Below are 27918 nucleotides of genomic sequence, written 5' to 3'. Positions count from 1 at the left end.
AAAAATTGGGGTTTTTTCATAGAAATCATATTTTTCTCATAGAGACGCAGGAGCAGATTAATCTACAAAGGGAAGGTGATTCCGAGGCAGTTCTGGAGGGAGAAGGGAACATTTTCAGCACCACTAAATTAATGTGTTGTACCTCACACACACAAAGAGAAAATAAACCTATTTAATTTGAGCTACCAACACACTTCAGAGCATGAAATAAACAAGTTTCTGGCCAGTTGCAGTGGGGGGAGGTTTAGGTTGGATATTAGGAAAAACTTTTTCACTAGGAGGGTGGTGAAACACTGGAATGCGTTGCCTAGGGAGGTGGTGGAATCTCCTTCCTTAGAAGTTTTTAAGGTCAGGCTTGACAAAGCCCTGGCTGGGATGATTTAATTGGGGATGGGTCCTGCTTTTGAGCAGGGGGTTGGACTAGATGACCTCCTGAGGTCCCTTCCAACCCTGATATTCTATGATTCTATGATTCAGTGAGTTGTGTTTATTTAAATAATATGAAAACCTCACTGCATTGAACAACCCACTTGATATAGTTAATGTACTCTATGATAGTTAAAGAAGTTAAGAAAGATGCGCTTATAAATTAATGTGCTGTGCCTTTTACACATGCACAAGACACAGAAGAAAGTGAATTATTTGAGCTACTAAAAGTTCCACTTTCTCACAGCTTTTTAGTTCTCAAGGTTGTTTTAATTTGCTTATTTTTTGGGAACTAGAAATGGGGAGAGTACATTGAAGTCAGTGGAATTACCGCAATGAGGGATTAGTTAAATTATTTGTCATTAACAAAAACCTTTGTTCACACAGAGTTAACTTTGACTGTGAATATCTCTTACCCTTCCAGGACATCAAGCTCAGTAAACCTTAAACTTGGAAAAACAGGGAATAAAGAGCGATGGTACATGCCCAGATAACGGTAACTCTGCCCTCGAAGAGAATCTCTGATAGCATATGAGAACAAAAAAAGGTTTGGGGACAAATTACAGCTACTTCCTAAGAGTTTGTTTCTTCTGTAATTAATTGATCAAGAATAGCTGATTTTATGCACAGTAACTTAAAAGTTTGTATGATGCTGGTGTCTGGCTGTGGAATTTACTATTTTTAATCCCCATATATTTAAAGGCAAAACTGCTTGACAAAAGCTCCTTCATTTTAGGTTATACAAACAGACCACTTCCTCACCTACTTCAAGGAGATGGTATTATCCTGACCCACAGGGATCTTAAAATAACATGCTCAAGATCACACATTCCTTAGGAAAAAATGAAGGGAGAAAAGAAAAAAAACAAAACCACCAAACCCTTGCTGTTTCTACCCAAGTGATCAATGAGACCAGAAAGGGAGGCTAGAGACATAAGACTGTGCAATTAACTATCTGGTACTACACTAACTCTACAATTACTTACATGCAGACACAACCAGCTCTATGGTTGGTAACCTTACAGAGATTCTGCTGCTGATCATGAACTAGAAGCACATTCCCTTTAAACAGCTGTCATTTGAATGCATCTGAAAGTTACAAGGAACAGCGATCTGTGTTTGTCAAGGTTCCTTCCCCGCTCTGAACTCTAGGGTACAGATGTGAGGACCTGCATGAAAACCTCCTAAGCTTATTTTTACCAGCTTAAGTTAAAACTTCCCCAGGGTACAAACTATTTTCCTTTTTCCCTTGGACTTTATTGCTGCCACCACCAAGTGTCTAACAGATATATAACTGGGAAAGATCCCGCGTGGAAACGTCTTTCCCCCCAAAATCCTCCCAAACCCTATACCCCCTTTCCTGGGGAAGGTTTGTTAAAAAATCCTCACCAATTTGCATAGGTGACCACAGACCCAAACCCTTGGATCTTAAGAACAATGAAAAAGCAATCAGGTTCTTAAAAGAAGAATTTTAATAGAAGAAAAAGTAAAAGAATCACCTCTGTAAAATCAGGATGGTAAATACCTTACAGGGTAATTAGATTCAATACATAGAGAATCCCTCTAGGCAAAACCTTAAGTTACAAAAAGACACACAGACAGGGATATCCATTCCATTCAGCACAGCTTATTTTCTCAGCCATTTAAACAAACAGAATCTAATGGGAACAGGGACACAGGTAAGCCTCTGTGGGGTCAGAGCCGGGAAGGGGGACACTAAGGAAGGAAACTGGAATCATGCTTGCTGGAAGTTCACCCCAATAAACATAAAATTGTTTGCACCTTTGGACTTCGGGTATTGTTGCTCTCTGTTCATGCGAGAAGGACCAGGGAAGTAAGTGGGTGAAGGAATAAGCCCCCTAACAACTGGGTGCAGGCTCCAGGCTGGGGCAGGGGTGCAGGAGAGGGTGAGGGGTGCAGGCTCTGGGAGGGAGTTTGGGAGCAGCAGGGGGTGTGTGGTAAAGGGGTGGGGCTGCAGGCTCTGGGATGGAGTTTGGGTGCTGGGTGCAGGCTCCGGGCTGGGACAGGGTTTGGGGGTGTAGGAGGGTGAGGAGCGTGCATTCAGTCATTTCCTAGGCAGAGTTTTAAAATTTGGGGAACTGTTCTTCCTAGTATCTTCCCTTTGTAGATTTCAGATGTGTTCACACACTCACACCCACTGAGCGGCACTGTTACACTCCAATCTAATAGGGTGTCTCCAAGTTCATAAAAAGAAACAGACAAAAAATAGAAAAAGGAACAAGATTATAAGGGGTTGGATCTCTGCACCTCTCGGTCTTTGGATTCACCTGGAGCAGGAACTGTAGCTGCAGTTTAGGAACCAGGTAATGACACAGATGGTCCAGCACGTTGGGCTAGCAGGGTTTACAGGTACAGGAGACGAGTGAAGGCTGCATAGCCTGTCAACATTGTGCTTCATTCCCCAGAGGGGATCAGTCCTGGGATCCTGGCAGCCTGTCTCTCTGAGGCTATGTCTACACTGGCAGAGTTACAGCACCAGGAGTTACAGTGCTGCTCAGAGAGCGCTGAAGGGAAACCACTGTTGTGTGTTCACACTGTCAGCTGCCTGCACAATAGTGTGTTCACACTTGCGGCACTTGCTGCGGTATTTGCAGTGGTGCACCCAGAATCCCACTGAGCATCTCTTCCTCTTCTGTCACTAAGAGTTGTGGGAAGGTGGAGGGGGTCACGGGGCATCCTGGGTCCTGTCCCAATGCCCTGTGATGCATTGCTTCGCATCCCAGAAATCCCTGTGCTTCCGTCCGCATTTGGTGCTATCTTTCAATGGTTGGTGTACTGTGCGCTCTGCCTCTTCGGGCAGCAGGAATGGATCCCGCGCTGTTGACCAATATGCTGCTCACTCTTACTTACACATCATGAACGGCAGTGGAGTTATTCCTTAAACTACAAAGGCAAGAGGAGTTCGATATTGATCTCGCCACACATAGTAGCTATGACACGAGATTCCTTATGGCATTCATGGAGGTGCTGACCACAGTGGAATGCCACTTTTGGGCTCAGGAAACAAGCACTAAGTGGTGGGATCACATCATCATGCACATCTGAGATGACAAGCAGTGGCTGCAGAGCTTTCAGATGAGGAAAGCCACATTCATGGGACTGTGTGAGGAGCTCACCACAGCCCTGCAGCATAAGGACACGAGAATGAGAGCTGCCCTGTCGTTGGGGAAGTGCGTAGCAATTGCACAGTGGAAGCTAGCTACTCCAGATTGCTACCAGTCAGTTGTTAACCAGTTCGAAGTAGGAAAGTCGACCGCTGGATGTGTGTTGACAGAAAAGTGTGCAGGGCATTAATTGCATCCTGCTCAGAAAGATGGTGATTCTGGGCAACGTGCATGACATTGTGGATGTCTTTGCACAAATGGGGTTCCCTAACTCTGGAGGGTGATAAATGGCACACATATTCCAATTCTGGCACCAGACCACCTAACTACCAAGTATATTAATCACAAGGGGTATTTATCTATGGTTCTCCAGGAACTTATGGATCACTGTGGGCATTTCACAGACATTAACACAGGGAGACCCCGCCTACCCTTTAATGCTGTGGCTTATGAAGCCATACACAGGGCACCTTGACAGCAGCAAGGAGCAGTTCAACAACAGGTTGAGCAAGTGCAGAATGATTGTTGAGTTTGCTTTTGCCCAATTAAAGGCCCACTAGCGCTGCCTATATGGAAGGCTGGACCTGGCCAATGACAATATTCCTATGCTTATTGCTGCATACTGTACTCTCCATAATATTTGTGAAGGGAAGGGTGAAAGCTTCACTCAGGGCTGGACCACTGAAGCTCAGTGCCTGGAGGCTGAAGATGAACAGCCAGAGATCAGCACTATTAGAGGGGAGCAGTGGATGCCTTGAGGCAGCAATTTGAAGCCGAAAGCCATGAATATTTGTTGCTATGCACAGGAATGCAGTGCTTGTAATACTAGGAGGTGATTGGTGCAGACAATGCACTATGAAGCTTTAAGAAAATTGCCTGTTGCTTTGCAGGGCTCTGTTTGCTTTCAATTAATGGAATGAAGATGGCTTTCAAACCAAAACTATTCTTTTATTAAAAAGCAACCACTGGAAGAGAGAGACAAACAAACAAAAACCACATCAACACTGTGGGGGATGGGGGAAGGGAGGGTCCCATGAGGAGGTGAGGTCCTAGGACAGTTAAAGATTTGTGTATGTCCAGGTATCACATGCAATCTTACTCATTGGAGTACATTGCAGTGGGTACTGTACTTCAGCAATAATAAACTGCCGAGAGACAGGTGTTGAGTGTAGTGGGTACTGGGAGTCTGCAGGGCTGGACTGTGATGGGGCAGGAGTGGAATGCAGCGGGTACAGACTGGAGCCAGGAGGTTGATAAGAGTGTGTTGACAGTGTCAGGGGGTGCATGGAAAAGAGTTTTGCGACAGTGGCTGCAGGGGAGGGCAGGCGCAGAGCTACTTGGATTGCAGTGCAAGTAGCACCTGGAGCATGTCCAAATGGCACTCCATAACGTTTAAGAACCACCCTGTGGCTTCGATCTGGTGCACAGCGTTCTCCTTTCAGTCCCCCTTCTCGCTGTTCTGCCACTCCTTCAATTCTTGTTTTTCGGCCGTGGAGTGCATCTTGACATCACACAGAAAGCTCTCTTAAGTTCTTCATGGCCGCTTTCTAATTCTGCACAGCCATTCAGCTGCCAATAACAAAGAGGGAGGCTGGGCTCCTAAGGTCATATCTGTGAAGCCAAAATGCAACATTTTACAGAAGCAGTCTTGTCTGCAACACACAGACCACTGATGGAATGATTTAAAACACAGCCACTATGCACATACCTATCACTAACTGGCTGTCCGCAGACAAGCACACATGAACCACAAGACCCCCAAAATGGTAACAGCAGGGGCAGGGGAAATCACTGTTCCAGGACCATACTGTACACTGGGAACGTGGCTCTTGGGGAGAGACCGCACTGTAGGAGGGGCCTTATAATCATTCATGTGCTCACATTTTCCACAGGCTATTTTCATAATGGAAGATATCTTGCTGCTGAGGGTGAGCAGGGAATCAAGGGAGGGTCTTCTCCAAGACTGCAGCATCCGCCCTGACCCTTATGCGGCTCGCCTGTGTGCAGCAATGGTCTCCACCCCTCCCTCGGTGACGGCAGAGTGGCGCGGGAAAGTTACCCTTAATGGGGCAAGAAACAAAGCAGCTCTGCCAAAGAACCTGCAGCAGCAGATTGCCCAGTACATAAGAACATAAGAATAGCCATACTGGGTCAGACCAAAGGTCCATCCAGCCCAGGATCCTGTCTACTGACAGTGGCCAATGCCAGGTGTCCCAGAGGGAGTGAACCTAACAGGTAATGATCTAGTGATCTCTCTCCTGCCATCCATCTCCACCCTCTGACAAAGAGAGGCTAGGGACACCATTTCTTACCCATCCTGGCTAATAGCCATTAATGGACTTAACCTCCATGAATTTATCCAGTTCTCTTTTAAACCCTGTTATAGTCCTAGCCTTCACAACCTCCTCAGGCAAGGAATTCCACAGGTTAACTGTGGACTGTCTGAAGAACTTCCTTTTATTTGTTTTAAAACTGCTGCCCATTAATTTCACTCGGTGGCCCCCAGTTCTTATATTATGGGAACAAGTAAATAACTTTTCCTTATTCACTTTCTCCACACCACTCATGATTTTATAGACCTCTATCATATCCTCCCCAGTCTCCTCTTTTCCAAGCTGAAAACTCCTAGCCTCTTTAATTTCTCCTCATATGGGACCTGTTCCAAACCCCTAATCATTTTAGTTGCCCTTCTCTGAACCTTTTCTAATGCCAGTATATCTTTTTTGAGATGAGGAGACCACATCTGTAAGCAGTATTCAAGATGCGGGCATACCATGGATTTATATAAGGGCAATAAGATATTCTCCTTCTTATTCTCAATCCCCTTTTTAATGATTCCTAACATCCTGTTCACTTTTTTGACTGCCGCTGCGCACTGCAAGGACATCTTCAGAGAACTATCCACGATGACTCCAAGATCTCTTTCCTGACTAGTTGTAGCTAAATTAGCCCCCATCATACTGTATGTATAGTTGGGGGTATTTTTTCCAAAGTGCATTACTTTACATTTATCCACATTAAATTTCATTTGCCATTTTGTTGCCCAGTCACCTAGTTTTGTGAGATCTTTTTGAAGTTCTTCGCAGGCTGCTTTGGTCTTAACTATCCTGAGCAGTTTAGTATCATCTGCAAACTTTGCCACCTCACTGTTTACCCCTTTCTCCAGATCATTTATGAATAAGTTGAATAGGATTGGTCCTTGGACTGACCCTTAGGGAACACCACCAGTTACCCCTCTCCATTCTGAAAATTTACCATTTATTCCTATCCTTTGCTCCCTGTCTTTTAATCAGTTCTCAATCCATGAAAGGATCTTCCCTCTTATCCCATGACAACTTAATTTACATAAGAACCTTTGGTGAGGGACCTTCTCAAAGGCTTTCTGGAAATCTAAATACACTATGTCCACTGGATCCCCCCTGTCCACATGTTTGTTGCTCCCTTCAAAGAACTCTAATAGATTAGTAAGACATGATCTCCTTTTACAGAAACCATGTTGAATTTTGCCCAACAATTTATGTTCTTCTATGTGTCTGACAATTTTATTCTTTACTATTGTTTCAACTAATTTTCCTGGTACTGATGTTAGACTTACCGGTCTGTAATTTCCAGGAGCACCTCTAGAACCCCTTTTAAATATTGACATTACATTAGCTATCTTCCACTAATTGGGTACAGAAGCTGATTTAAAAGACAAGTTACAATTGTTAATAGTTTTGCAATTTCACAATTGAGTTCTTTCAGAACTCTTGGGTGAATATCATCTGGTCCCGGTGACTTGATACTGTTAAGTTGATCAATTAATTCCAAAACCTCCTCTAACGACACTTCAATCTGTGAAAATGCCTCAGATTTGTCACCTACAAAGGACGGTTCAGGTTTGGGAATCTCCCTAAGATCCTCAGCCGTGAAGACTGAAGCAAAGAATTCATTTAGTTTCTCCGCCATGACTTTATCGTCTTTAAGTGCTCCTTTTGTACCTTGATCGTCCAAGGGCCCCACTGGTTGTTTAGCAGGCTTCCTGCTTCTGATGTACTAAAAAAAAAAACATTTTGTTCTTACCTTTTTGGCTTTTTTTATTACATTTTTACACTTAGAATCATAGAATATCAGGGCTGGAAGGGACCTCAGGAGGTCATCTAGTCCAACCCCCTGCTCAAAGCAGGACCGATCCCCAATTAAATCATCCCAGCCAGGGCTTTGTCAAGCCTGACCTTAAAAACTTCTAAGGAAGGAGATTCCACCACCTCCCTAGGTAATGCATTCCAGTGTTTCACCACCCTCCTAGTGAAAAAGTTTTTCCTAATATCCAACCTAAATCTCCCCCACTGCAACTTGAGACCATTACTCCTTGTCCTGTCATCTGCTACCACTGAGAATAGTCTAGATCCATCCTCTTTGGAACCACCTTTCAGGTAGTTGAAAGCAGCTATCAAATCTCCCCTCATCTTTCTCTTCTGTAGACTAAACAATCCTAATTCCCTCAGCCTCTCCTCATAAGTCATGTGTTCCAGTCCCCTAATCATTTAATCATCATGTGATGATTTAACTGGGAATTGGTCCTGCTTTGAGCAGGGGGTTGGACTAGATGACCTTCTGGGGTCCCTTCCAACCCTGATATTCTATGATTTTATGATTTTTGTTGCCCTCTGCTGGACTCTCTCCAATTTTTCCACATCCTTCTTGTAGTGCGGGACCCAAAACTGGACACAGTACTCCAGATGAGGCCTCACCAATGTCGAATAGAGGGGAATGATCACGTCCCTCAATCTGCTGGCAATGCCCCTACTTATACATCCCACTTAATTTGGCAGTGTTTATGCTCCTTTTTATTTACATCACTAGGATTTGACTTCCACTTTTTAAAAGATGGCTTTTTATCTCTCACTGTTTCTTTTACATGGTTGTTAAGCCAAGGTGGCTCTTTTTAAATTCTTTTACTGTGTTTTTTAATTGGGGATATACATTTAAGTTGGGCCTCTATTATGGTGTCTTTGAAAAGTGTCCATGCAGCTTGCAGGGATTTCACTCTAGTCACTGTGCCTTTTAATTTCTGTTTAACTAACCTCCTCATTTTTGCATAGTTCCCCTTTCTGAAATTAAATGCCACAGTGTTGGGCTGCTGAGGTGTTCTTCCCACCACAGGAATGTTAAATGTTATTATATTATGGTCACTATTTCCAAGCGGTCCTGTTATAGTTACCTCTTGGACCACATCCTGCACTCCACTCAGGACTAAATTGAGAGTTGCCTCTCCCCTTGTGGGTTCCTGTACCAGCTGGTTCAAGAAGCAGTCATTTAAAGTATCAAGAAATTTTGTCTCTGCGTTTTGTCCTGAGGTGACATGTACCCAGTCAATATGGGATAATTGAAATCCCCCACTATTATTGAGTTCTTTATTTTAGTAGCCTCTCTAATCACCCTTAGCATTTCATAATCACCATCACTGTCCTGGTCAGGTGGTCGATAATAGATCCCTTCTGTTATATTCTTATTAGAGCATGGAATTACTATCCATAGAGATTCCATAGAACGTGTGGATTCATTTAAGATTTTTACTTCATTTGATTCTACATTTTCTTTCACATATAGTGCCACTCCCCCCTCCCCCCCCCATGACCTGTTCTGTCCTTCCGATATATTTTGTACCCTGGAATGATTGTGTCCTATTGATTGTCCTCACTCTTCCAGGCTTCTGTGATGCCTATTATATCAATATCCTCCTTTAACACGAGGCACTCTAGTTCACTCATCTTATTATTTAGACTTCTAGCATTTGTGTACAAGCACTTTAAAGACTTGTCACTGTTTATTTGTCTGCCCTTTATTGATGTGTCAGATTCTTTTCTATAAGAATGTTTCTAGTCTGATCTGGCCCATACTTTATCCTCTTCCATCCTCTCCTCCTGACTAAAACCTAGAAAATCTCTATCACTAGACTCTCCTCTAAGAGAAGTCTCTGTCCGATCCGAGTGCTCCTCTGCAGCAATCGGCTTTCCCCTATCTCTTAGGGTTTCATGGAGATATCTGGGGCAGATTCCTGTGAAGCGAGAGAGTCAATCAACACCCTATTCCACTGCTCAGATTAGGCATGTGGTGGTATGCACATCATACAGACACAAGCCTGCTTTCTGCAACCCTCCTGCCCCCAACAACTCACTTCAGCGATTCCCAAAATCAAAGCCACTTACCAGAGGCCTCCTCTCCTGTTTGTGCTTCACCAAGCTCTGACAGCTGTGACTTGCTAGCCTCCTCTGGGGTAGAGAAGAAGTCCTGACTGCATGCATCTCTGACCTCCGAGTCATCCTCTGCCTCAGGGTCCCCCTCCCCCTCCACATCCTCGTCCAAGATTTCCTCCTCCTGGCTCGGTCCACTCTCTATTAGCATGTGAGCCACCGAAGTATCCACAGTGGCCTTCGCAGTGGAGGTGGGGTCACCACCACATATCGCATCCAGCTCTTTGTAGAACTGGGAGCTTTTGGGCGCAGCACCGGGGGAGGGGGTTGTCTCCTGTGCTTTGTGGTAGGCGTTCCACAGCTCCTTCACTTTGACCCTGCAATGCAGTGTGTCCCAGACATGGCCCCTTTCTCTCGTGCATCATGAAATCTGTCTGTTATCATAATTCCTATGGCTGCAGCACAGCTGGGACTGGACAGCCTCCACTCCCCAAACGGTGATGAGGTTCAGCAGCTCGGCGTTGCTCCAAGCGGAGGATCACCTGGTGCACGGAGCAGGCATGGTCACCTGGAAAGATGTGCTGACACCATTGCATGAGTCACTGAGCAAACAGGAAGGGGACTTTCAAAATTCCCAAGGAATTTAAGGGTGGGGTTCATGGTCGGTCACCTGAGGGCAGGGCAGTAGAGTTCAAACTGATGACCAGAGAGGCGAGAACAGGGATTGTGGGACACCTCCCGGAGGCCAATTGCAGCACTGCAATCCACCAGGGTGTCTACACTGGCCCCGCGGCGGTGTAGCCCTGGCGCAGACAGCTCTACGCCGCTCGTCAGGGTGGCTTTTTTTACAGTGCTGCAACTGCACAGTTTCTGAGCACTAAGTGGCTTGGCAGTTTGTAGAACTCCGAAGTTACACTGCAGAAAGCTCCTTTCCTGTGCAGAAACTTGCCAGCGTAGACAAGGCCGTAGAGGACTTACTTAACATAAGAACGCAAGACTGGTCATACTGGGTCAGACCAATGGTCCATGGAGCCCAGTGTGCTGCTGGAGAGTGACCAGTGCCAGATGCATCAGAGGGAATGAACAGAACAGGTTTGTTGACCTGCAAGGTGAGGGTCTTTCACCCTTATCTTTATTGTTGTTGACTCCTACTTATCCTATTTTACCACACCTCCCCCGAGGTCCCTGGGCAAATCAGGTGTGAACCATTCCTTTGATACAGATGTGTCCCAATCCAGCTGAATTGAGGCAGACTTTGGTCCAATGTCAGTTTGGAAAAGGTCCGCTTAACGCAGTAGGTTTCTCAAAGTATCTGTTGCTGTGAACCGCATGTAGTGTGGATGTGTGAACCCCAAAGATATTAAACATGAAAGAAACACAAGGCCAGTTCTGAGGAGGTTTCCAGAGCCAGGCCTGAGAGTTAAAGCGTTGTGCTCTAAAGGAAAAGGGGCCTGGTTGCTAAAACAAAATAATTAAATTAAAAATCAAACAAAAACAAAAAACCAGGAAAGCTACCATCACCATTTTAGATTTTGATATCTCCTGCCTGATGTGACATCTTTGCTTTGCAAACAAGAGACCTGGGGAAGTCTGTGGCTGTTACTCTCTCACTGGATAAAAGGTTCACATCTTGTCTCAAGTAATTTCCTCTTTTAATGGAAGATTTATTTTAAAATTTATTAAAATAAATTCCATTTTAAATAGAATTAATTACAGTCTATCCTGGATCTCTATTCTCGTAAATACTATTTCACTCACATATTCCCCCACTCTAATTCCTTTGGAGTGAGGCTTTAATTCCAGGATTAGCTACCATTTCCTATGTAGTAGGAGGGTGCAGGGAGAGAACTAGAAGAAAAGCTGAATTATATTGTAACACAAAGTTATCACATAATCAGCCTCTTACATTACACTAATTAACTTCATGTTTAATTTGTCACTGGTAACAACTTATTCAAAGATTACAAAACATAAACCTATAGGGCAGTTTTCTCTTAATTCCCATTTCCACCCAGTGAGCTTTGTGTGAAGTCACATTCTACAATAATCTAGGAGCCTTCCATTTTTGTGAGTTCATGTCTCCCCGGGTCTCACACTATTTGGGAAGGCTGCATCATGAGAAAAACCACCTTTGCTCTATTTTCACACTTTCTAATCTTTCACAGTAGCAGGACGTGAAATGATACAAATGCACTAGATTAAGAGCAAAACTAAGAGACCAAACCCCAGAGTCAGGACTCAGCATTCATGTAGCCTGCAGTCTGAATTTGGAATCTGATACACTCCCCCATTGGCTACCATCATTTGCCCAGCATGGAAATGCTTCTTGTCCAACAAGGCAGTCAGATTGGGACCCAAAGGCATGGAACGGCTCTGAAGGAATCAGCTGTTTCTCTCTGTGCTTCGCGAACCTTTGGATCCAAATGATAAAAGACAGCTGTTCCCAATTTAATCATGGCATCCTTTAGGACCATGATCAATGGCACTTAACTAGCCTTCTAAAAATACTTTACCTGGGCCAAAGGTCATCACAGCTTCCATCTCTGGGGTGAAAATCAACCACGCGTACCTGCCATTTCTACTTGAGTTCTTGTCAAATCTTTGACCTTACTTGGAGTAATTTTACACTTCTCTGGCGTAGAATTCTTCACCAACCGTACAACATACCAGTTGTGGTAGTGAGGTATAACTCCCCCAAATATGCCCTTTTATTTCTTTAATCTGGTGGCACAGATTTAAATTAGGGATTAAATTCAGGTGCGGCTTAGAATCCTGTAAGACACCAAAAGTCAGGAATCTATTAAAAATAGGTATCTTTCTGCAGCTCTATCACATTCAACATGGATTTCATTTTCTACACATTTGCAGCATCTCCCAGGGGTGAGCTGAACAGAAACATTACTTCCATTTTTTCCCCATCTCTATCTAGCTAGGGATTGCATTTCCCAAATAATAGGCAACATGCACCTGATTAGGAAGGAGCTATCTTCAGGAGCCATCTCCTGCAGGGCCTGGGCCACAACTGCTTTGGGAGCCAAATGCATGGGTATTTTGCTTAGTCCCAAGTCATTTACTATGGAATCCTCCTCCCAGCCCTTTAGAAAAAATATTGACCTAACCAATTGAACAACAGGGGGATTGGTATTGTGAATAAGGGAATCCCTCTGACTTACCCTATCTTCTTCTGTTGTTACAGAGGGGAAATTACATTTTTCCTTATCCCTGCCCTGTTCCTGCTCTTTGTTATAGTTAAAATATATTTTAAGTGAGGAAAATGGTGGTAAAAATATCTGCTCTCCAACACAACCTGAAGCAACATCAGAGCAACTGGGAATGAAAGAATTTCTTCCTGAAGGGAGAACTTGATGACTAACAATTGCTTTGAAATGGGGGAACAGTATAACTGGGATGCTCAGGGTTTGTTTAGACGCGGAAAAGTGATGAAGTTTAGGTCACGTCAAGGGGAAAGCTAATGCCAATCACTGCACCTGGGCTGTATCTGCTCTACAACTATAATTGTCTTTTTACACCAAGATCACTAACTTGAGCAGCCAACGCCATGTACAGTCCTAGGGGATGTAGGGCACAGGTAATTTTTGCCTCAGTGTAGCATGTTGGGCTCCAAACTCTCTCTCCCACCTGGAGCTGACGAACATTCCTGGCTGGAGACACACTCCTACGACTCAAAAGGAAAGGAGTTGATAGAAAAGATCACAAAGAAGGGTGAGGTGCAAAAGGCAGAAGCAGGCAACTCCTCGGGGGGAGCTGAGAGACCACAGTGAAGATGGTGCAAAGATCACTAAGTGCGAATTAGCAAATGTGATTTAAAAAAAAAAAAAAAAACTTTGGCCAGCCCTAGCCCAGGCATTTATTACAGTTCTCTCTCATATGGATTTTCTGATGTCTAATAAGGTTTGAGCTGTGATTGAAGCTTTTCCCACATTCAGAGCATGTGTAGGGCATCTCTCCTGTATGGATTCTCCGATGCGTGATAAGGTGTGAGCTCCGACTGAAGCGTTTCCCACACTCAGAGCACACGTAGGGTGTCTCTCCTGTGTGGATTCTACGATGTCTGATAAGGTGAGAGTGCTGATTAAAGCTTTTCCCACACTCAGAGCATGTGTAGGGCGTCTCTCCTGTGTGGATTCTACAATGTGTGATAAGGTTTGAGCTCCGATTGAAGCTTTTCCCACATTCAGAGCATGTGTAGGGCATCTCTCCTGTATGGATTCTCTGATGTATGATAAGGTTTGAGCTATAACTGAAGCTTTTCCCGCACTCAGAGCACGTGAAAGGTGTCTCTCCCGTGTGGATTTTCTGATGTCTATTAAGGTTTGAGCTCTGATTGAAGGTTTTCCCACACTCAGAGCACGTATAGGGCGTCTCTCCTGTGTGGATTCGCTGATGTGAGATGAGGGTTGAACTATCAGTGAACCGTTTTCCACACTCAGAGCATCCATAAGGTTTCTCACCTGTGTGGATTCTCTGATGTTTGATAAGGTTTGAGCTCCAACTGAAGTGTTTCCCACACTCAGTACATATGTAGGGCGTTTCTCCTGTGTGGATTCTACAGTGTGTGATAAGGGCAGAGCTCCGACTGAAGCTTTTCCCACATTCAGAGCACATGTAGGGTCTCTCTCCTCTGTGGATTCTCTGATGTGTGAAAAGGTCTGAGCTCCCATTGAAGATTTTCCCACACGCATGGCATATGTAGCTTGTCTCTTCCAAGTTGATGCTCTCGCGTGTAATAAGGTCTGAGTGGCTACTCAAGTTTTCCTCTGGCCTCTGCTGCATCTCACATGCTTTTGCTTTTTCTGGGCGTGCACAACTCCCGGAAACATTTCCTTTGGATCTTCCTGATAACGTCCCATGTGGTTCTACTTGCTCAGGATATTCCTGCTGGAGTTTCTCCTCCTCATTCTCACTCACCATCCCATCACCTGATGGGAGACAGAGAGAATCCAAACATAGGTCACTCCCTGCGCCAGAAAGAAAGGAAATCTCAGAGACAGGAATGGTAGAAGGGATGAACAAACCAAAATATGTGCGGGAGAGATCAAACCTATCAGGGGAGGATTTTTCCCAAACCCTTCCCCATAGGAGAGAGGAAGGGATCAGTTTTGCTCCGCATCTCACCAGAACACTCAGGGAAAAGTGAGATCGGGGAGGGACCTACTGCCAGTTGTCAGTCAGAATAGGTGGGAAGCAATGAGTGACATCTGCCTAATGATTCCACATCTGCAGGGAACAATCCTGAACTTGGAGAGCTCACAAGGTCTTTGTAGCGCATCTCAAATATTTCCTGCATTCCCAAACAGTTTTTGAATTGGTTTAACCAATTCCCTACCTGTGCAGGCAGCTCTTGAGAGCACTTCTTTGTCAGAGCCCTGGAGGTCTGGGACCCACGGCTCTCCCCCTCGTTCCAGCTGCGAGTTCACATCAGGTTTGGAAACTGGAAACCCTACTCAAGGCAAAGAAAACAAGGGAGGTCAGTCGAAAGTGTTGGATACTTGTCACAAGGAATATTTCATGGTTTTAACCCCAGCTTATTTTTAAATAGTAACATCCCAATGCCTGCTTCCTTGGCTCACAGTGACAGGAAAGTTGTTATTATAAATCATATTCATTATCTTAGTACCTAACTAACTAGGGGGTCCCCACTGTGCTGAGCAGAGTACAAACACAGAATAGAAGATGGCCTGTGCCCTGAAGAATTTACAATCTAAATAGACAAGACAGACACAGAATGGGGGGAAGGGGTAGAACCCACTATTAGAATATAGATATTCAAAACTGCCTGTAAAGCCTATACTTTAAGAACTTAACTGTATTTTTATCACTCAGCTAGTTACAGGAGTATAAAAACAAAGAATCAAAATCACAGTCCGCCTGTGTATGGGCCTTCTCACTAGGATGGTCTGAGGCCTTGTTCTTAGGCTGAGGCCTTTGGCTAAGCCGCAGGGGCAGCCATAAGCCGGGAAGCGTACGGTCACATTGTCACATCCGAAACCAGTCACACTGAAATAAGGTGGTATCGGGCTGTTAGGAAGACGATCCTGTCCTAATAGTGCCCATCACCACTAGTTAAAAAAACAGATCTTAAGATAGTTAAAGAAAACTTAATTTGATAGCATCCTATCTGGCAAGAAATCACTTATCAATGGTTGTGAAACCCTCATTTCTCTACTGTTTTATCTTTATGGCCCCCACTTTTCTATTGTTAATCTGTCTGGTTCTCTAATTGTTTCTGGCTGCTGTACAATTAATTATGGTAGGAGTAAGTTAATTAGGGTAGTGGGATATAATTGGTTAGTGAATTATGTTACAATAGGTTAGGATTGGTTAGTTAAATTTCAGTAAAATGACTGGTTAAGGTATAGCTGAGAACATTACTATATAAACTGGTGTTAAATGGGGGGGGAAGGGAAATTGGAATCATGTTTGTTAAAGGGGGGAGAAAACGGGAACAGAGACGCAGGCAAGGCTCTGCCACGTCAGAGCTGGGAATGGGACACTGGGGAACAGACTCTATGGGCGTATAGAGATACACCTGACTGGTGTGAAGGGCTTTGGAATATGCTTGATTGGAAACGATCCCCAATAAACATTGCATTATCTCACCAGGTTGCAGCCAGACACATTTCTTGGATCAGCACCTACACCAGGAAGGCTTCTGATGATGGCTGCACCTTAGTGGAACGAGCCATCATGATAGTCGTCAGGGGCATTTTCGCCAGTTCATAAGATAGTGGATGCAGGCCATGATCGAAGACAAGATTCTCTGGGCAGACACTGGGCAACCCTCGATCCTGTCTGCGACAGCAATGAACAACTGCATTGACTTTCAGAACAGCTTCGTTCTAGCTATATAGAAGGCCAGCACCCATCTGACGTCCAGGGTATGCAGCCTGCATTCCTCATCCATCGCATGAGGCTTTGAACAAAAAGCCAGTAAGTATATGTCTTGACCAGTATGAAACTGGGAGACAAGCTTGGGTAGAAAAGATGGGTGGAGACGCAGCTGAACCTTGTCCTTATGGAAGACCATATAAGGCAGCTCCAATGTGAGCGTCCTGATGTCAGACAGACACTCTACGGGCCAAAGTTATAGCGACCAAGGAGACCTTCAAGGAGAGAAACAGGAGGGAGCAGGAAGCAAAGGGTTCAAAGCGGGGACCCATGAGCCTTGACAGCACAAGATTCAGGTCCCAAGGGGAGACCAGGTCGCAGACATGAGGGTAGAGGCGCTCCAGACCTTTCAAGAACTGCACGCTGTCATGGAATGGGCGAAGACCATCCTTTTTTTTTTTTTTTTTTTTTTTAAAAAAAAGGGTTGGAAAAGACTTCAGGAGGTCATCTAGTCCAACAGCAACTAAGTCATCCCAGCCAGGGCTTTGTCAAGCCAGGCCTTAAAAACCTTTAAGGATGGAGATTCCACCACCTGCCAAGGTAACCCATTCCAGTGCTTCACCACCCTTTTAGTGAAATAGTGTTTCCAAATATCCAACCTAGACCTCCCTCACTGCAACTAGAGACCATTGCTCCTTGTTCTGTCATCACTAGGAACAGCTGAGCTCCATCCTCTTTGGAACCCCCCTCCAGGTAGTTGAAGGCTGCTATCAAATCCCCCCTCACTCTGTCTTCTGCAGACTAAACAATCCCAGTTCCCTCAGCCTCTCCTTGTAAGTCATGTGCCCCAGCCCCCCAATCTTTCTCGTTGCCCTCCGCTGGACTCTCTCCAATTTGTCCACATCCTTTCTGTAGTTGGGGGGGGGGGGGAACTGGATGCAATACTCCAGATGTGGCTTCACCAGTGCCGAATAGAGGGGAATAATTACTTCCCTCAATCTGCTGGCAATACTCCTACTAAAGCAGCCCAATATGCCATTAGCCTTCTTGGCAACAAGGGCACACTTCTGACTCTTATTCAGCTTCTCAGACACTGTAATCCCCAGGTCCTACCTTGAAACAGAGGGTGGAATGACGAAATGCCCACCAGGTGTATCCTGAAGAAAGATAGCGACAGGCCCTGGATCTTAAGGTGCAGCAAAGGTCCAGGATGTGCTGCAGCAGGGCCTCTTCAGCACAAATGTGTCAATCAGAGGCCCAACACATGAACCGCTTTCACTGTGGCTACCTACGTGGCAAAGTGGAGGGTTTCCTGCTGGACACCCTCGGAGCACTGACATTTGTCCCTACTTAGCCACGCAGAAGCCAAGCTGTCAGGTGAAGCATCACCAGGTACAGATGCAGCAGATTGGTGTGGTTCTGGGACTACAGATCCAGCAAAAAAGAGGCAGTTGCAGCAGGGTGGCCACTGAAAGACTCAACAGCATGCCAAACCAGTGTTGACGAGGCCATGCGGGGAGTATGAGGATGACATTTGCTTTGTCTTGCCTCATCTTTAGCAGGACCTTGTGGATTTAAGGCACAAGCGTGAAGACATACATCAGCGCTCCTGACCACTGAATCAAGAAGGCGACTCACAGGGAACTTTTGTCCCTTCCCTGCTGTGAACAGAACACACGGCACTTTCTGTTCTTCCTGAATGCAAACAGGTCCACCTGTGGGGGATTAGGTTGTTCACCTCCAGATAGATTGACCATTCGTGGTGAGACGAGAAGGTCCTGCTGAGGTGATCTGCCAGGTCGTTCTTGGTTCCAGGCAGGAGGGTGGCTACCAGATGAATGGCATGCTGCACACAAAAGTCCCAGAGGTTGAGCACCTCCCAACAAAGGGCCGAAGACCTGGCACCACCCTGCTTGTTGATGTAATACATTGTGGTGGTATTGTCCATCAGGACCTGCACGTCCGAGACCAGGGTGAGCGACAGGGATGGGATCATCAAGGGAACTCCTTGCAGAACTGACTTCGTATTCACCCACCAGTCCAGGGATGAGAGGTCATGGCTCGGCACCGTGACCACTCGATTCAGGGCGTGCCTGCTGGGGTTATAGACCGAGGCCAGCCATGCTTGCAGAGGCTGCAGATGCAGTCGAGCATGGCTGACCATATACATGTACGCGGCCATGTGGCCCATCAGTTGCAGGCATGTGTGGGCTGTGATGAGCAGGTGGCTCTTTACGTGGGAAATCAGGTCCAACATGGCCCAAAAATGCACCTCTGGAAAGCAGGCCCTAGCTTGTGAGTCGTCAAGAACCGCTCCAATAACTTCTATGCATTGGACTGGCATCAACGTGAACTTTTCTGTGTTTATTAGCAGACCCAGGTCACTGTAGGTGGAGCATACCAGATCGAGGCTCCTTCGCACCTGCCCCAGATACCTGTCCTTGATGAGCTAGTCGTCGAGATACAGGAAGATCTGGACTCCTCGAACTGTCAGGTAAGCTGCCACTGGCGTCACACATTTTGTGAACACTCTGGGAGCCAAGGACAGGACAAAGGGCAGCGCTGTGAACTGGAAGTGGCACCCGGCCACCATGAAACACAGGAAACACCTGTGTCCCAGGAATATGTAGACATCAAAGTAAGCATCCTTTAAGTCGAGAGTTGCATACCAGTCTCCTGGATCCAGGGAAGGGATGATGGAGGCCAGAGAGACCATGTGAAACTTCAACTTCTTGAAAGACTTGTTGAGGCGAGTCAGGTCTAGGATGGGTCTTAGGCCCCCTTTGACCTTCAGGATTAGGAAGTAGCAGGAGCAGAATCCTCTTCCTTACATTTCCCAAGGAACTTCCTCCACAGCCCCCAAGTCCAAGCTTTTCAACCTCCTGAATGAGGAGTTTCTAGTGAGAAGGGTCCCTGAAAAGGGACAGGGACGTGGGAGGGAGGGGCAGCCAAAAATTGCAGGGTATAGCCCTGAGCCATTACGTTCAGGACCCAGCAGTCCAAGGTAACCTGCAACCAGGCCTAACGGTAGGGAGAGAGGCGGTTGAGGAAAAGGCAGGAAGGATCCAGGTGGCTGACTGGGGTGTTGCTCTCAGGCGCACCCTCAAAATGAGCATTTTTGGCCCCCCTAGATGTTTGGCAGGTTCAGGTTGCACAAGCAAGCAGGAGGAAGAAGGCCTTCAACAACTAAAACTAGCATCCCTTTGTATTGCAGAGCCCTGATGGGGCTGCCAGAGTCTTGGCGGCTGGGGCAGCCGGAAGTACTTTCTAGCAGACTGTGGCGTATGCATGCCCAACAAGGAAAGGGTAGCTCTAGTGTCCTTCAACCCATGCAGCCTGATGTCCATCTGCTAGGAGAAAAGACCAACCCTGTCGAAGGGGTGGGTCTTGAATTGAAGCCTGCATCTCCTGGGAGAAGCCCGCTGTTTGGAGCCAGGAGCTGCATAACAACCACTGATGCGACCACTCGAGCTGCCGAGTCCACCGCATCCCATGCCATCTACAGGGAGCATCTGGCCACCGCGGTACCCTCCTCCACCAGGGTGCCAAACTCTTGGGCTACACTTTGTGGGAAAGATTCCTGGAACTTTTTGAGACCGTCCCAGAGGTTAACGTTATATCTGCCCAACAGGGCCTGAGGGTTTGCCACCCAATATTGTAGCTGGTGGTAGAATAAACTTGACTCCCAAGAACAAAGAGGCCAAAAGGCTCGACTTATTTGGGAGAAAAGGAGGTGTGACCTTGTTTGTCCTTCTTGTTGGTCACAGACACAATCTGTGCCCACCCTTTTGCCTCCATCCCCATGGCAGTCAACACCCCGGGACCTCCCCCAGCCCAGACAAAGCGGTCGCAGGACCTTCGAGGGCTAGCCCACTGGATAACTTTAGTGAGCATCAAGCCCTACTTCAGCACGTGGCCGAGACCTTGGGGCTGGAAGTGCAGGAGATGGCAGAGCAGGAGGGGACACCCTCTTCAATGTCTTCTTGACCTCTACGCCCACCCTGCCCATGCACGAAGGGGTTCTCAAGATAGCCAAGATCCTATGACATCTTCATCATGAGAAGTGTTCCTTCTCAGGAGGAAGCTGCGTTGTTGTTTCATTCGGGCAACTAGGCCTTGCATTTCTTTGTTGCACTGTTTGCATTTTGCACCCATGCCTGTCTTACCCACAGACAGAGGAACTTCATTAAAATATTCCCAAACTGGGTCTCCTTTACGGCCTGTTGCCATTATAGGTTTTCCCTTCTAGTGAGAGAATGGTATGGTCGATCTCAAATCAATGAAGGCTACAGTCAGAAAGACCTCAAGACTTCTGGAATATGCTGCTCAAACAGTTTCACTTTTGTTTCTACTGCCTGTCCCTCCCTTCTCACATTTATCTCCAGACTTCTTCTCCTTGTCCAGATCAATTCCGCCTCCAACAATCTTCTATTCATTGAACTTTTTGAAACTTTGCACTTTTAGAGAGAGGTAACGGATTGACTCTGTGTACACAAATTTGCAGAGGTACAATAAGGTTGAGGTCTGTTATTTCTCACCTCTATATATTATTTATTTTAAAACATTTTTGCTGTTAACAAGCATGTTATCTCTGGAGACACAAATCCAGAGTTTGAGAATTGCAAAACTAACTATCTCTGATGGCATCTTCTAAACTGAGCACCGAGCCCTATTGGGTAGATAGAAAGATTAACCTCAATAACCGATACAGAAGCCCCTGGAACCCCATAAGATTGGGTCCCTAATCCATAAACTATTGGAACTCATTTACAAAACTTTTCTTAAACATTACATGAATATATTGTTTCATACTATAGAATTAAAATTTATAATCCCTATTCCATGACAAGATATCTTTGAGCTATAATTTATCTATTTTAGATGGTTTTTTCCTCAAAAAGCATTTTATCAAAAAAAATCTGATTTAAATAAAAAAATCCAATATTTAAAAAAAATTATTGATTTTTATCCACCCTGCAAAGTACTACATTTTAGGGAAGGAAAATCCAAAACACAACTACAAACGGGGGACTAACTGGCTAGGGGGCAGTACTACTCAAAAGGATCTGGGGGTTATAGTAGATCACAAATTGAATCTGAGCCAGCCTTGTGACTCAGTTGTGACGAAGGCTAGTTCAGTACTGGAATAGGTTACCAAGGGAGGTTGTGGAATCACCATCATTTAAGGACAGGTTGGACAAACACCTCAGTGTTGGGGGCTGGACTAGACGACCTCTCATGGGTCATTCCAGCTCTACAGTTCTATGATTCTATTCTGAGGAAATGTTTGGTCATTTTATTACACCATGGAGACCGTTCATCATGGGGGTTTGGAATACTGCCGATGAACATGGTGAGGGGAAATTGAGGGGCTAATACAGTAGCATGGAGGTTCTCAGCCACCCTGGCTACAGCCTGGGCAGCAAGGAGATAGGCACAAACTGAGCCCTCATCCTGTGCCCCCTGAGGAAAAGAAAAGGGTCCAGCCAACTGTCCTGTGAGCAGCTGGGAGACACTCTGGCTTCGATGTGTATTAAATATGGGGCAAGTCACTTTCATCAGCAAAAATTTTAATGAAGATAAAGGGGGAAAGAAATGAGTCTCAAATGAGAGGAGAAAGTTGACCCTTTAACTCCCTGCAACCGGCAGGGTGGAGAATGACTAAGGCAACAAATTTCCTCCAAAACAGGAGAACTTGCTGCAACTAAACATGGGAACGTCTCCAAACGCAAGATCCCTTTTAACAGATATTTGATAATTACATGGAAAAAGACAAAAATCTGGCAGCTGATATCCATGTTAAGTCATTAAAAAGAAAAGGGTAGAAATCTGGAGAATTTTTGATTGATTTTCACAAACTAGAAAGGAAAGCAGAAAAATGTGAGGGATTTTATATCGATCGTCAATAGTAGGTAAAGAGGTACAATTAGAGTGAATTTCATATTGTTATTTGACAATTGAGAGAAAATAGGAAATATCTGCAAAACTTTTCTAAATATATTCAAAAATTGGAGAAAACGTCAAAATCTGAGGATATTTTATGTTACTATTTTATTATTAGTAAGACATGGAAAAAATCTCAGGGAATATTAAATTAGAAATAGATAGCTAGAGAGAAAGGACGACAATTTTTTAGGCCACTCTCCTAAAGAAGAGATCTGTGTGTAGCTCAAAGATTTGTCTCTCTCACCAAGTGAAGTGGGTCCAATAAAAGATATTACCTCACCCACCTTCTCTTTCTAAATGCAAAACAATGCACATTGGAGAGAAAAAACTGCAGCTACTTATACACTTTGTGGGGTAAATTAACTATCATTTTTCAAATGTTTCAAACTATCATTTATCAAATGTAGCCCCTAGATCCAGCTTTAGCATTTATTTTATGCAGCAGTAATGCCAGGAACCTACAGGCCTGTATCCTGTACGATATTGGTTTGAACAGTTAGCATAAGGCTTGAGGCCTATGAACTTTGACACAGACAAATGGCCTAACAGTCACCCCTAAGATTTGGAGAACTGGAAACAGAGTATCTAAGCGGGAATTTCGTCCGTAAAGACATCAGCCAACCAGAGGAACATGAGCTAACACCGGCTTTTCAACAGAACAGCCGCAGATGTCTGACCACAGGAGCAACGAATTGACACATTTGACCCCAAGATGAGATCATTAATACACTAACCTACAGGAGAAGGGCACCCCAACATTAGTAGGAGAGAAACCCCTATGAACATGCATTACACCTAGTGGCATCAGCAGAACATATTATCGGCTACATAACTCAAGAAAGGGATCTGCATGTTGCTGTATACAGATCAATGAAAAGCTCCACTCAATGCACAGCTGCCAGCAAAAAAGCTAACACGTGCAGATTCATAAGGAATGGGATGGAGAATAACACGGAACATCTGTATATAAAGCAAGGGGGCAGCCTCCAATATCGTGGGACCACCATGGCTACTACAGCACTGCACACAGGATATTTTAGATCTATCTTGGAGAACTGGGGAAGAAATAGGTCTAAAAAGAAATATTTGATAATGAGAGAAAAGCACCCGGATCTGAAGAGATTTTCTGTTAAGTGAGAGTAGTTGGACACTTTGAGGGGATTGTATATGGAAGTTCATTAAACAGACATTAATAATTCCCCTCCACACACACACCATTCACATGGGCAGCAGGGAGCCCTTTGGGGAGGTACTTTAAGAGGGTAGGTGAGGGGAGTATGGAGCAGGAAAACTCCCTGGCAGTGGGGAGGAGGCAGCAGCAGGGGCAGGCAGGTGACTGGCGGCTTGGGGGGAGCTATGTTGGGCAGTTGGGGGCAGCAGTAGCCAGGACTGTGTAACCTTGGGCTGGACTGGACAGTCTCCCGTGGATTTTCTTCCCTCCTTCTGTCCCCCCTTCCTTGCTTTGGTGCTGGCACAGAATGGCCACCCCATCCCACCCCAGAGGCAGCTGGGTCTCAGGGCTCGGCAAGCTGCACCCATTAAGCCCCTTCTCATTTGGGGAATGATTCAGGATAATTTCCCACAGAAATAAAATTCGCTGCAGGTCAAACTTCCCAGATCTGAGACTGTTACATGAACAATGGAGAATGAGAGAGAAAATGGGGCAAACTCTGAAAAGCAGACGGGAGGAAGGGGCAGGAACTGCTCCCTCCGCACCGACCCGTCACAGCCCCGTGCTGCTTGGGCCCCGCAGGAGACGGCCCCTCTCGGACTCCTGCCCGGGGCCGTGGCAGCAGGGGGGACCCCGGCAGCAGGGGGGACCCCGCGAGGCGGAGCCGGGCTGTCTGAGGCGAGGGGAGCAAAGCCGAGCTGGCCCCCGGGGCGCGGCGGGAAGCCGGGGCGGCCGGGGGGCTGGGCTGGGCTCCCGGGGCCATCGGCTCCTCCAGCCCCCGGCCTGGGGTGCACCAGGCTCCGGGGGAAGCACCAGCGCGGCCCCGGCCCGGGCTCGCTCGCAGGGCTCTGCGGCCGGGGACGGGCGGGTCACGCTCCGGGGCCGCTCCCCGGCCAGGCGCGGAGCCCGGGCGCTGGGACACGCGGGGGCGCAAGTGACCGTGACCCGCTGCCCGACCCCCGGGACGCGCCCCTCAGGCAGGAGACCCCCAGCCCCAGGGCCAGCCGCTGGGCGGGTCTCCCCGGCCGCCGGGCCGGTCGCCGCCTCGGGGGCCCCGGCGCTGGCCAAGGGGGGCGGGGCGGGGGGACCCGGGGCGGGGCCGGTCCTAGGGGCGCTGCCCGGGCGCCGGGGAGCAGCCGGGCCGGAGACCCCGGGGCTGAGGCTCCGGCCGCCCAGCGAGCAGCCCCGGCCCGCGCTCCCCGGCTCCCCCCGCAGCGCAGCGGCCGGGCCGAGGGGCGGGAGAGGTCGCCCGAGAAGCGGGAAGGCGCCGGGGGGCTCCGGGCGCGCGGGTCTGAAAGGCGCCGGGTGGGGGGGGGGGGCGTGGGTCGGGGGCGTCTGCGGGGGTGGGAGGGGATGAGAGACTCGGGGAGAGTCAGGCTGACCCCGGGGCCCTCCCTTACCTGGGCTGGAGAGGGAGGAAGCGCCCCCCGGGGCAGGCTGGGAGATGTAGTTCCTGACTCTCCCAGGAGCGGAAGTGACGTTTGGAGGGGGCCGAGGACTAGAAGGGCTGCGGGGCGCTGCGGCTCTGTCTGGCTCCTGCGGCGCCGTTGGAGCGTTTTGTGTGTCCCGGCTCTGGGCATGCGCAAATCGTGCGGGGGAGAGCCGGGCATGCGCAGAGACAGAGAGCGCTCGCGGCTGCGCGGAAGGGTCTCTGTCGGGGAGACCTTCATTCACGGCCCCCGTTTCCGCCCGGGCCCTGCCCGCCCCGCTGCGGAGCTGCAGCCTCCAGGTACCGGAGCGAGCCCCGGGGGCGGGGCCGGGGGCCGGTGTAGCGCAGTAAACTGCCCCCCATAGGAGTGTGCGACTTACGGTGTCCTGAGCATGCTCAGTTCATGTGCTGAAGCCACTGCCCTTCCCCCTGCCCTTAAGGGGCCAAGGGGCGAATGGGAGCAGGGGGGTGCCCAGGATCTGAGCAGGGGCCGGAAATTGACTGGTCGGGGGGTCAAGCAGCTGGAGGCAGGATTAGGAGAGGGGCTAAAGGCAAAATCAGGGCTGGTGGGGAGGAGCAGGAGAGAAGCTCGGGGTGAGGCGCTGACAGAGGTCAAAACCTGGCACAGGGGGTTACAGTTACCCCAGTGGGACTGAGACCCAGGGTTTGCAATGGGGGGGGCAGAGGGGCTTTTTTATTTCCCCTCCCACAGACACTACCTAGTTGACAGCCGGTATCAAGAGGAGTGCCCCAAGGGTCGGCACTGGGGCCAGTTTTGTTCAATATCTTCATAAATGATCTGGAGGATGGTGTGGATTGCACCCTCAGCAAGTTTGCAGAGGACACTAAACTGGGAGGAGTGGTAGATACGCTGGAGGGTAGGGATAGGATACAGAGGACCTAAACAAATTAGAGGATTGGGCCAAAAGAAATCTGATGAGGTTCAACAAGGACAAGTGCAGAGTCCTGAATTTAGGGTGGAAGAATCCCATGCACCGCTACAGACTAGGGACTGAGTGGCTCGGCAGCAGTTCCGCCAAAAAGGACCTAGGGGTTACAGTGGATGAGAAGCTGGAGATGAGTCAACAGTGTGCCCTTGTTGCCAAGAAGACTCATGGCATTTTGATCTGTATAAGTAGGAACATTGCCAGCAGATCGAGGGACGTGATCATTCCCCCCTATTCGGTATTGGTGAGGCGTCATCTGGAGTACTGTCTCCAGTTTTGGGCCCCACACTACAAGAAGGATGTGGAAAAATTGGAAAACATCCATCTGAGGGCAACAAAAATTATTAGGGGGCTGGAGCACATGACTTACAAGGACAGGCTGAGGGAACTGGGCTTATTTAGTCTGCAGAAGAGAAGAGTGAGGGTGGATTTGATAGCTGCTTTGAACTACCTGAAAGGGGGTTCCAAAGAGGATGGGTCTAGGCTATTCTTAGTGGTGGCAGGTGACAGAACAAGGAGCAATGGTCTCAAGTTGCAGTGGGGGAGGTTTAGGTTAGACATTAGGAAAAACTTTTTCACTAGGAGGGTGGTGAAGCACTGGAATGGGTTACCTGGGGAGATGGTGGAATCTCCTTCCTTAGAGGTTTTTAAGGTCAGGCTTGACAAAGCCCTGGCTGGGATGATTTACTTGGGGATTGGTCCTGCTTTGAGCAAGGGGTTGGACTAGATGACCTCCTGAGGTACCTTCCAACCCTGATCTTCTATGATTCTATGATATGTGTTAGTTTCCTTTGAAATCCCAGTTGAGACCAAGTGAGCCTTACAGTTTACCCCAATATAGATTCATTCCACTTCTGATAGTTCATTTATCTCTGGGTCTTCTGCCATAAATGTTGGTAGAAAGGGTCTCCTAGGAGGGCAGGTTTGCAATTACAGCCTGTACTTTTTTTCACACTTTGTAATCTTCCAAAATAGCAGGAGGTGGAGGGGAAGAGGTCAAAATGGATAAGACATAGGAGCAAAATTAAGAGACAAAAGCATAGAATCAGGACACAAGATTTGTAAATGTTGCAGTCTGAATTCTGTGCCTGACCCATTCATTCCTTCATTGGTTACCATCCCTTCCGCAGCACAAAAGTCCTTGTTGTCCGACCAGGCAGCCAGACTGGGATCCATGGGGAAGGAACGTCCTCTGAAGGCATCAACCATTTCTCACTTTGCCTCATGGAACTTTGGATCTCAATGGTAGAGGACAATTGTTCCCAATCTAACCCTGGCGTCCTTTGGGGCTGTAATCAGTGCCACTGTACTAGGCAGTTTTCAGAGTAGCAGCCGTGGTGTTCCAAAAAGAGTTTGACCTGGGTCATAGTGCACCCCAGCTTCTTCTCTGTGGTGAAAATGAACAAGTGCGTGCCTGTTATTTCTACCTGAGTTCTTGCAAATCCTTTGCCTTGGTCAGGGTAAATTTACACTTCTCCGTGGTAGAATCCTTTACCAGACCACCCAAAATCTGGGTAATTGTAGTGAAGAATGGCCTCTCAAACATGCCCAGTTTATTTCTTCAAGATGGTGTCATTGATCTAAATTAGGAACCAGATTACAGCCCTGTATCCGAGTCTCACTGAGTTACCAGAGATGGGGTTTCTATGAGAAAAAAGTTATTTTTCTGCAGCTGTCTCACATTCAACACTGATTTCGTTTTATACACAATTGCAGCAACTAGAAAGGGTGAGTTCAGCAAAGCACCACTTCTCTTTCCTCCAGATCTGCGTAGTTCGGGACAACATTTCCTAATTCACAAGGTTAGCCAGGTGAGATCTTCAGGAGTAACCTCCAGTAGGGCCTGGGA

The 27918-nt window shown here is 47.1% G+C and overlaps 2 protein-coding genes across 4 annotated transcripts in view; one reads left to right on the top strand and one right to left on the bottom strand.

The window, feature by feature from the left end:
- LOC144258287 (uncharacterized) overlaps positions 1–2212 on the top strand; it is a 43692-nt gene extending 41480 nt beyond the window's left edge. For all 3 annotated transcript variants that reach the window (XR_013344654.1, XR_013344655.1, XR_013344656.1), the window contains exon 7: positions 851–2212. The gene's annotated coding sequence lies outside the window, so the exon portion shown is untranslated. The remainder of the gene's footprint in view (positions 1–850) is intronic.
- Positions 2184–25118, bottom strand: LOC144258316 (uncharacterized). Its single transcript, XM_077806800.1, has 4 exons — positions 25094–25118; positions 15075–15188; positions 9743–14667; positions 2184–5162 (listed from the first exon to the last, which is right to left on the bottom strand). The coding sequence occupies exon 3, from the start codon at positions 14657–14659 to the stop codon at positions 13583–13585; it is 1077 nt and encodes a 358-aa protein (XP_077662926.1). The 5' UTR covers positions 14660–14667; positions 15075–15188; positions 25094–25118; the 3' UTR covers positions 2184–5162; positions 9743–13582.
- Between the last annotated feature and the right edge of the window lie 2800 nt (positions 25119–27918).

The sequence above is a fragment of the Eretmochelys imbricata genome, chromosome 28 (genome assembly GCF_965152235.1).
Source record: "Eretmochelys imbricata isolate rEreImb1 chromosome 28, rEreImb1.hap1, whole genome shotgun sequence".
Taxonomy (NCBI): domain Eukaryota; kingdom Metazoa; phylum Chordata; order Testudines; family Cheloniidae; genus Eretmochelys; species Eretmochelys imbricata.
The sequence above is the reverse complement of the archived record's forward strand: the minus strand, read 5'-3'. Positions and strand labels throughout refer to the sequence as shown.

Excerpts from the sequence above, each read along its gene's own strand:
- LOC144258316 (XM_077806800.1), bottom strand. The coding sequence starts at position 14,659 with ATGGTGAGTGAGAATGAGGAGGAGAAACTCCAGCAGGAATATCCTGAG.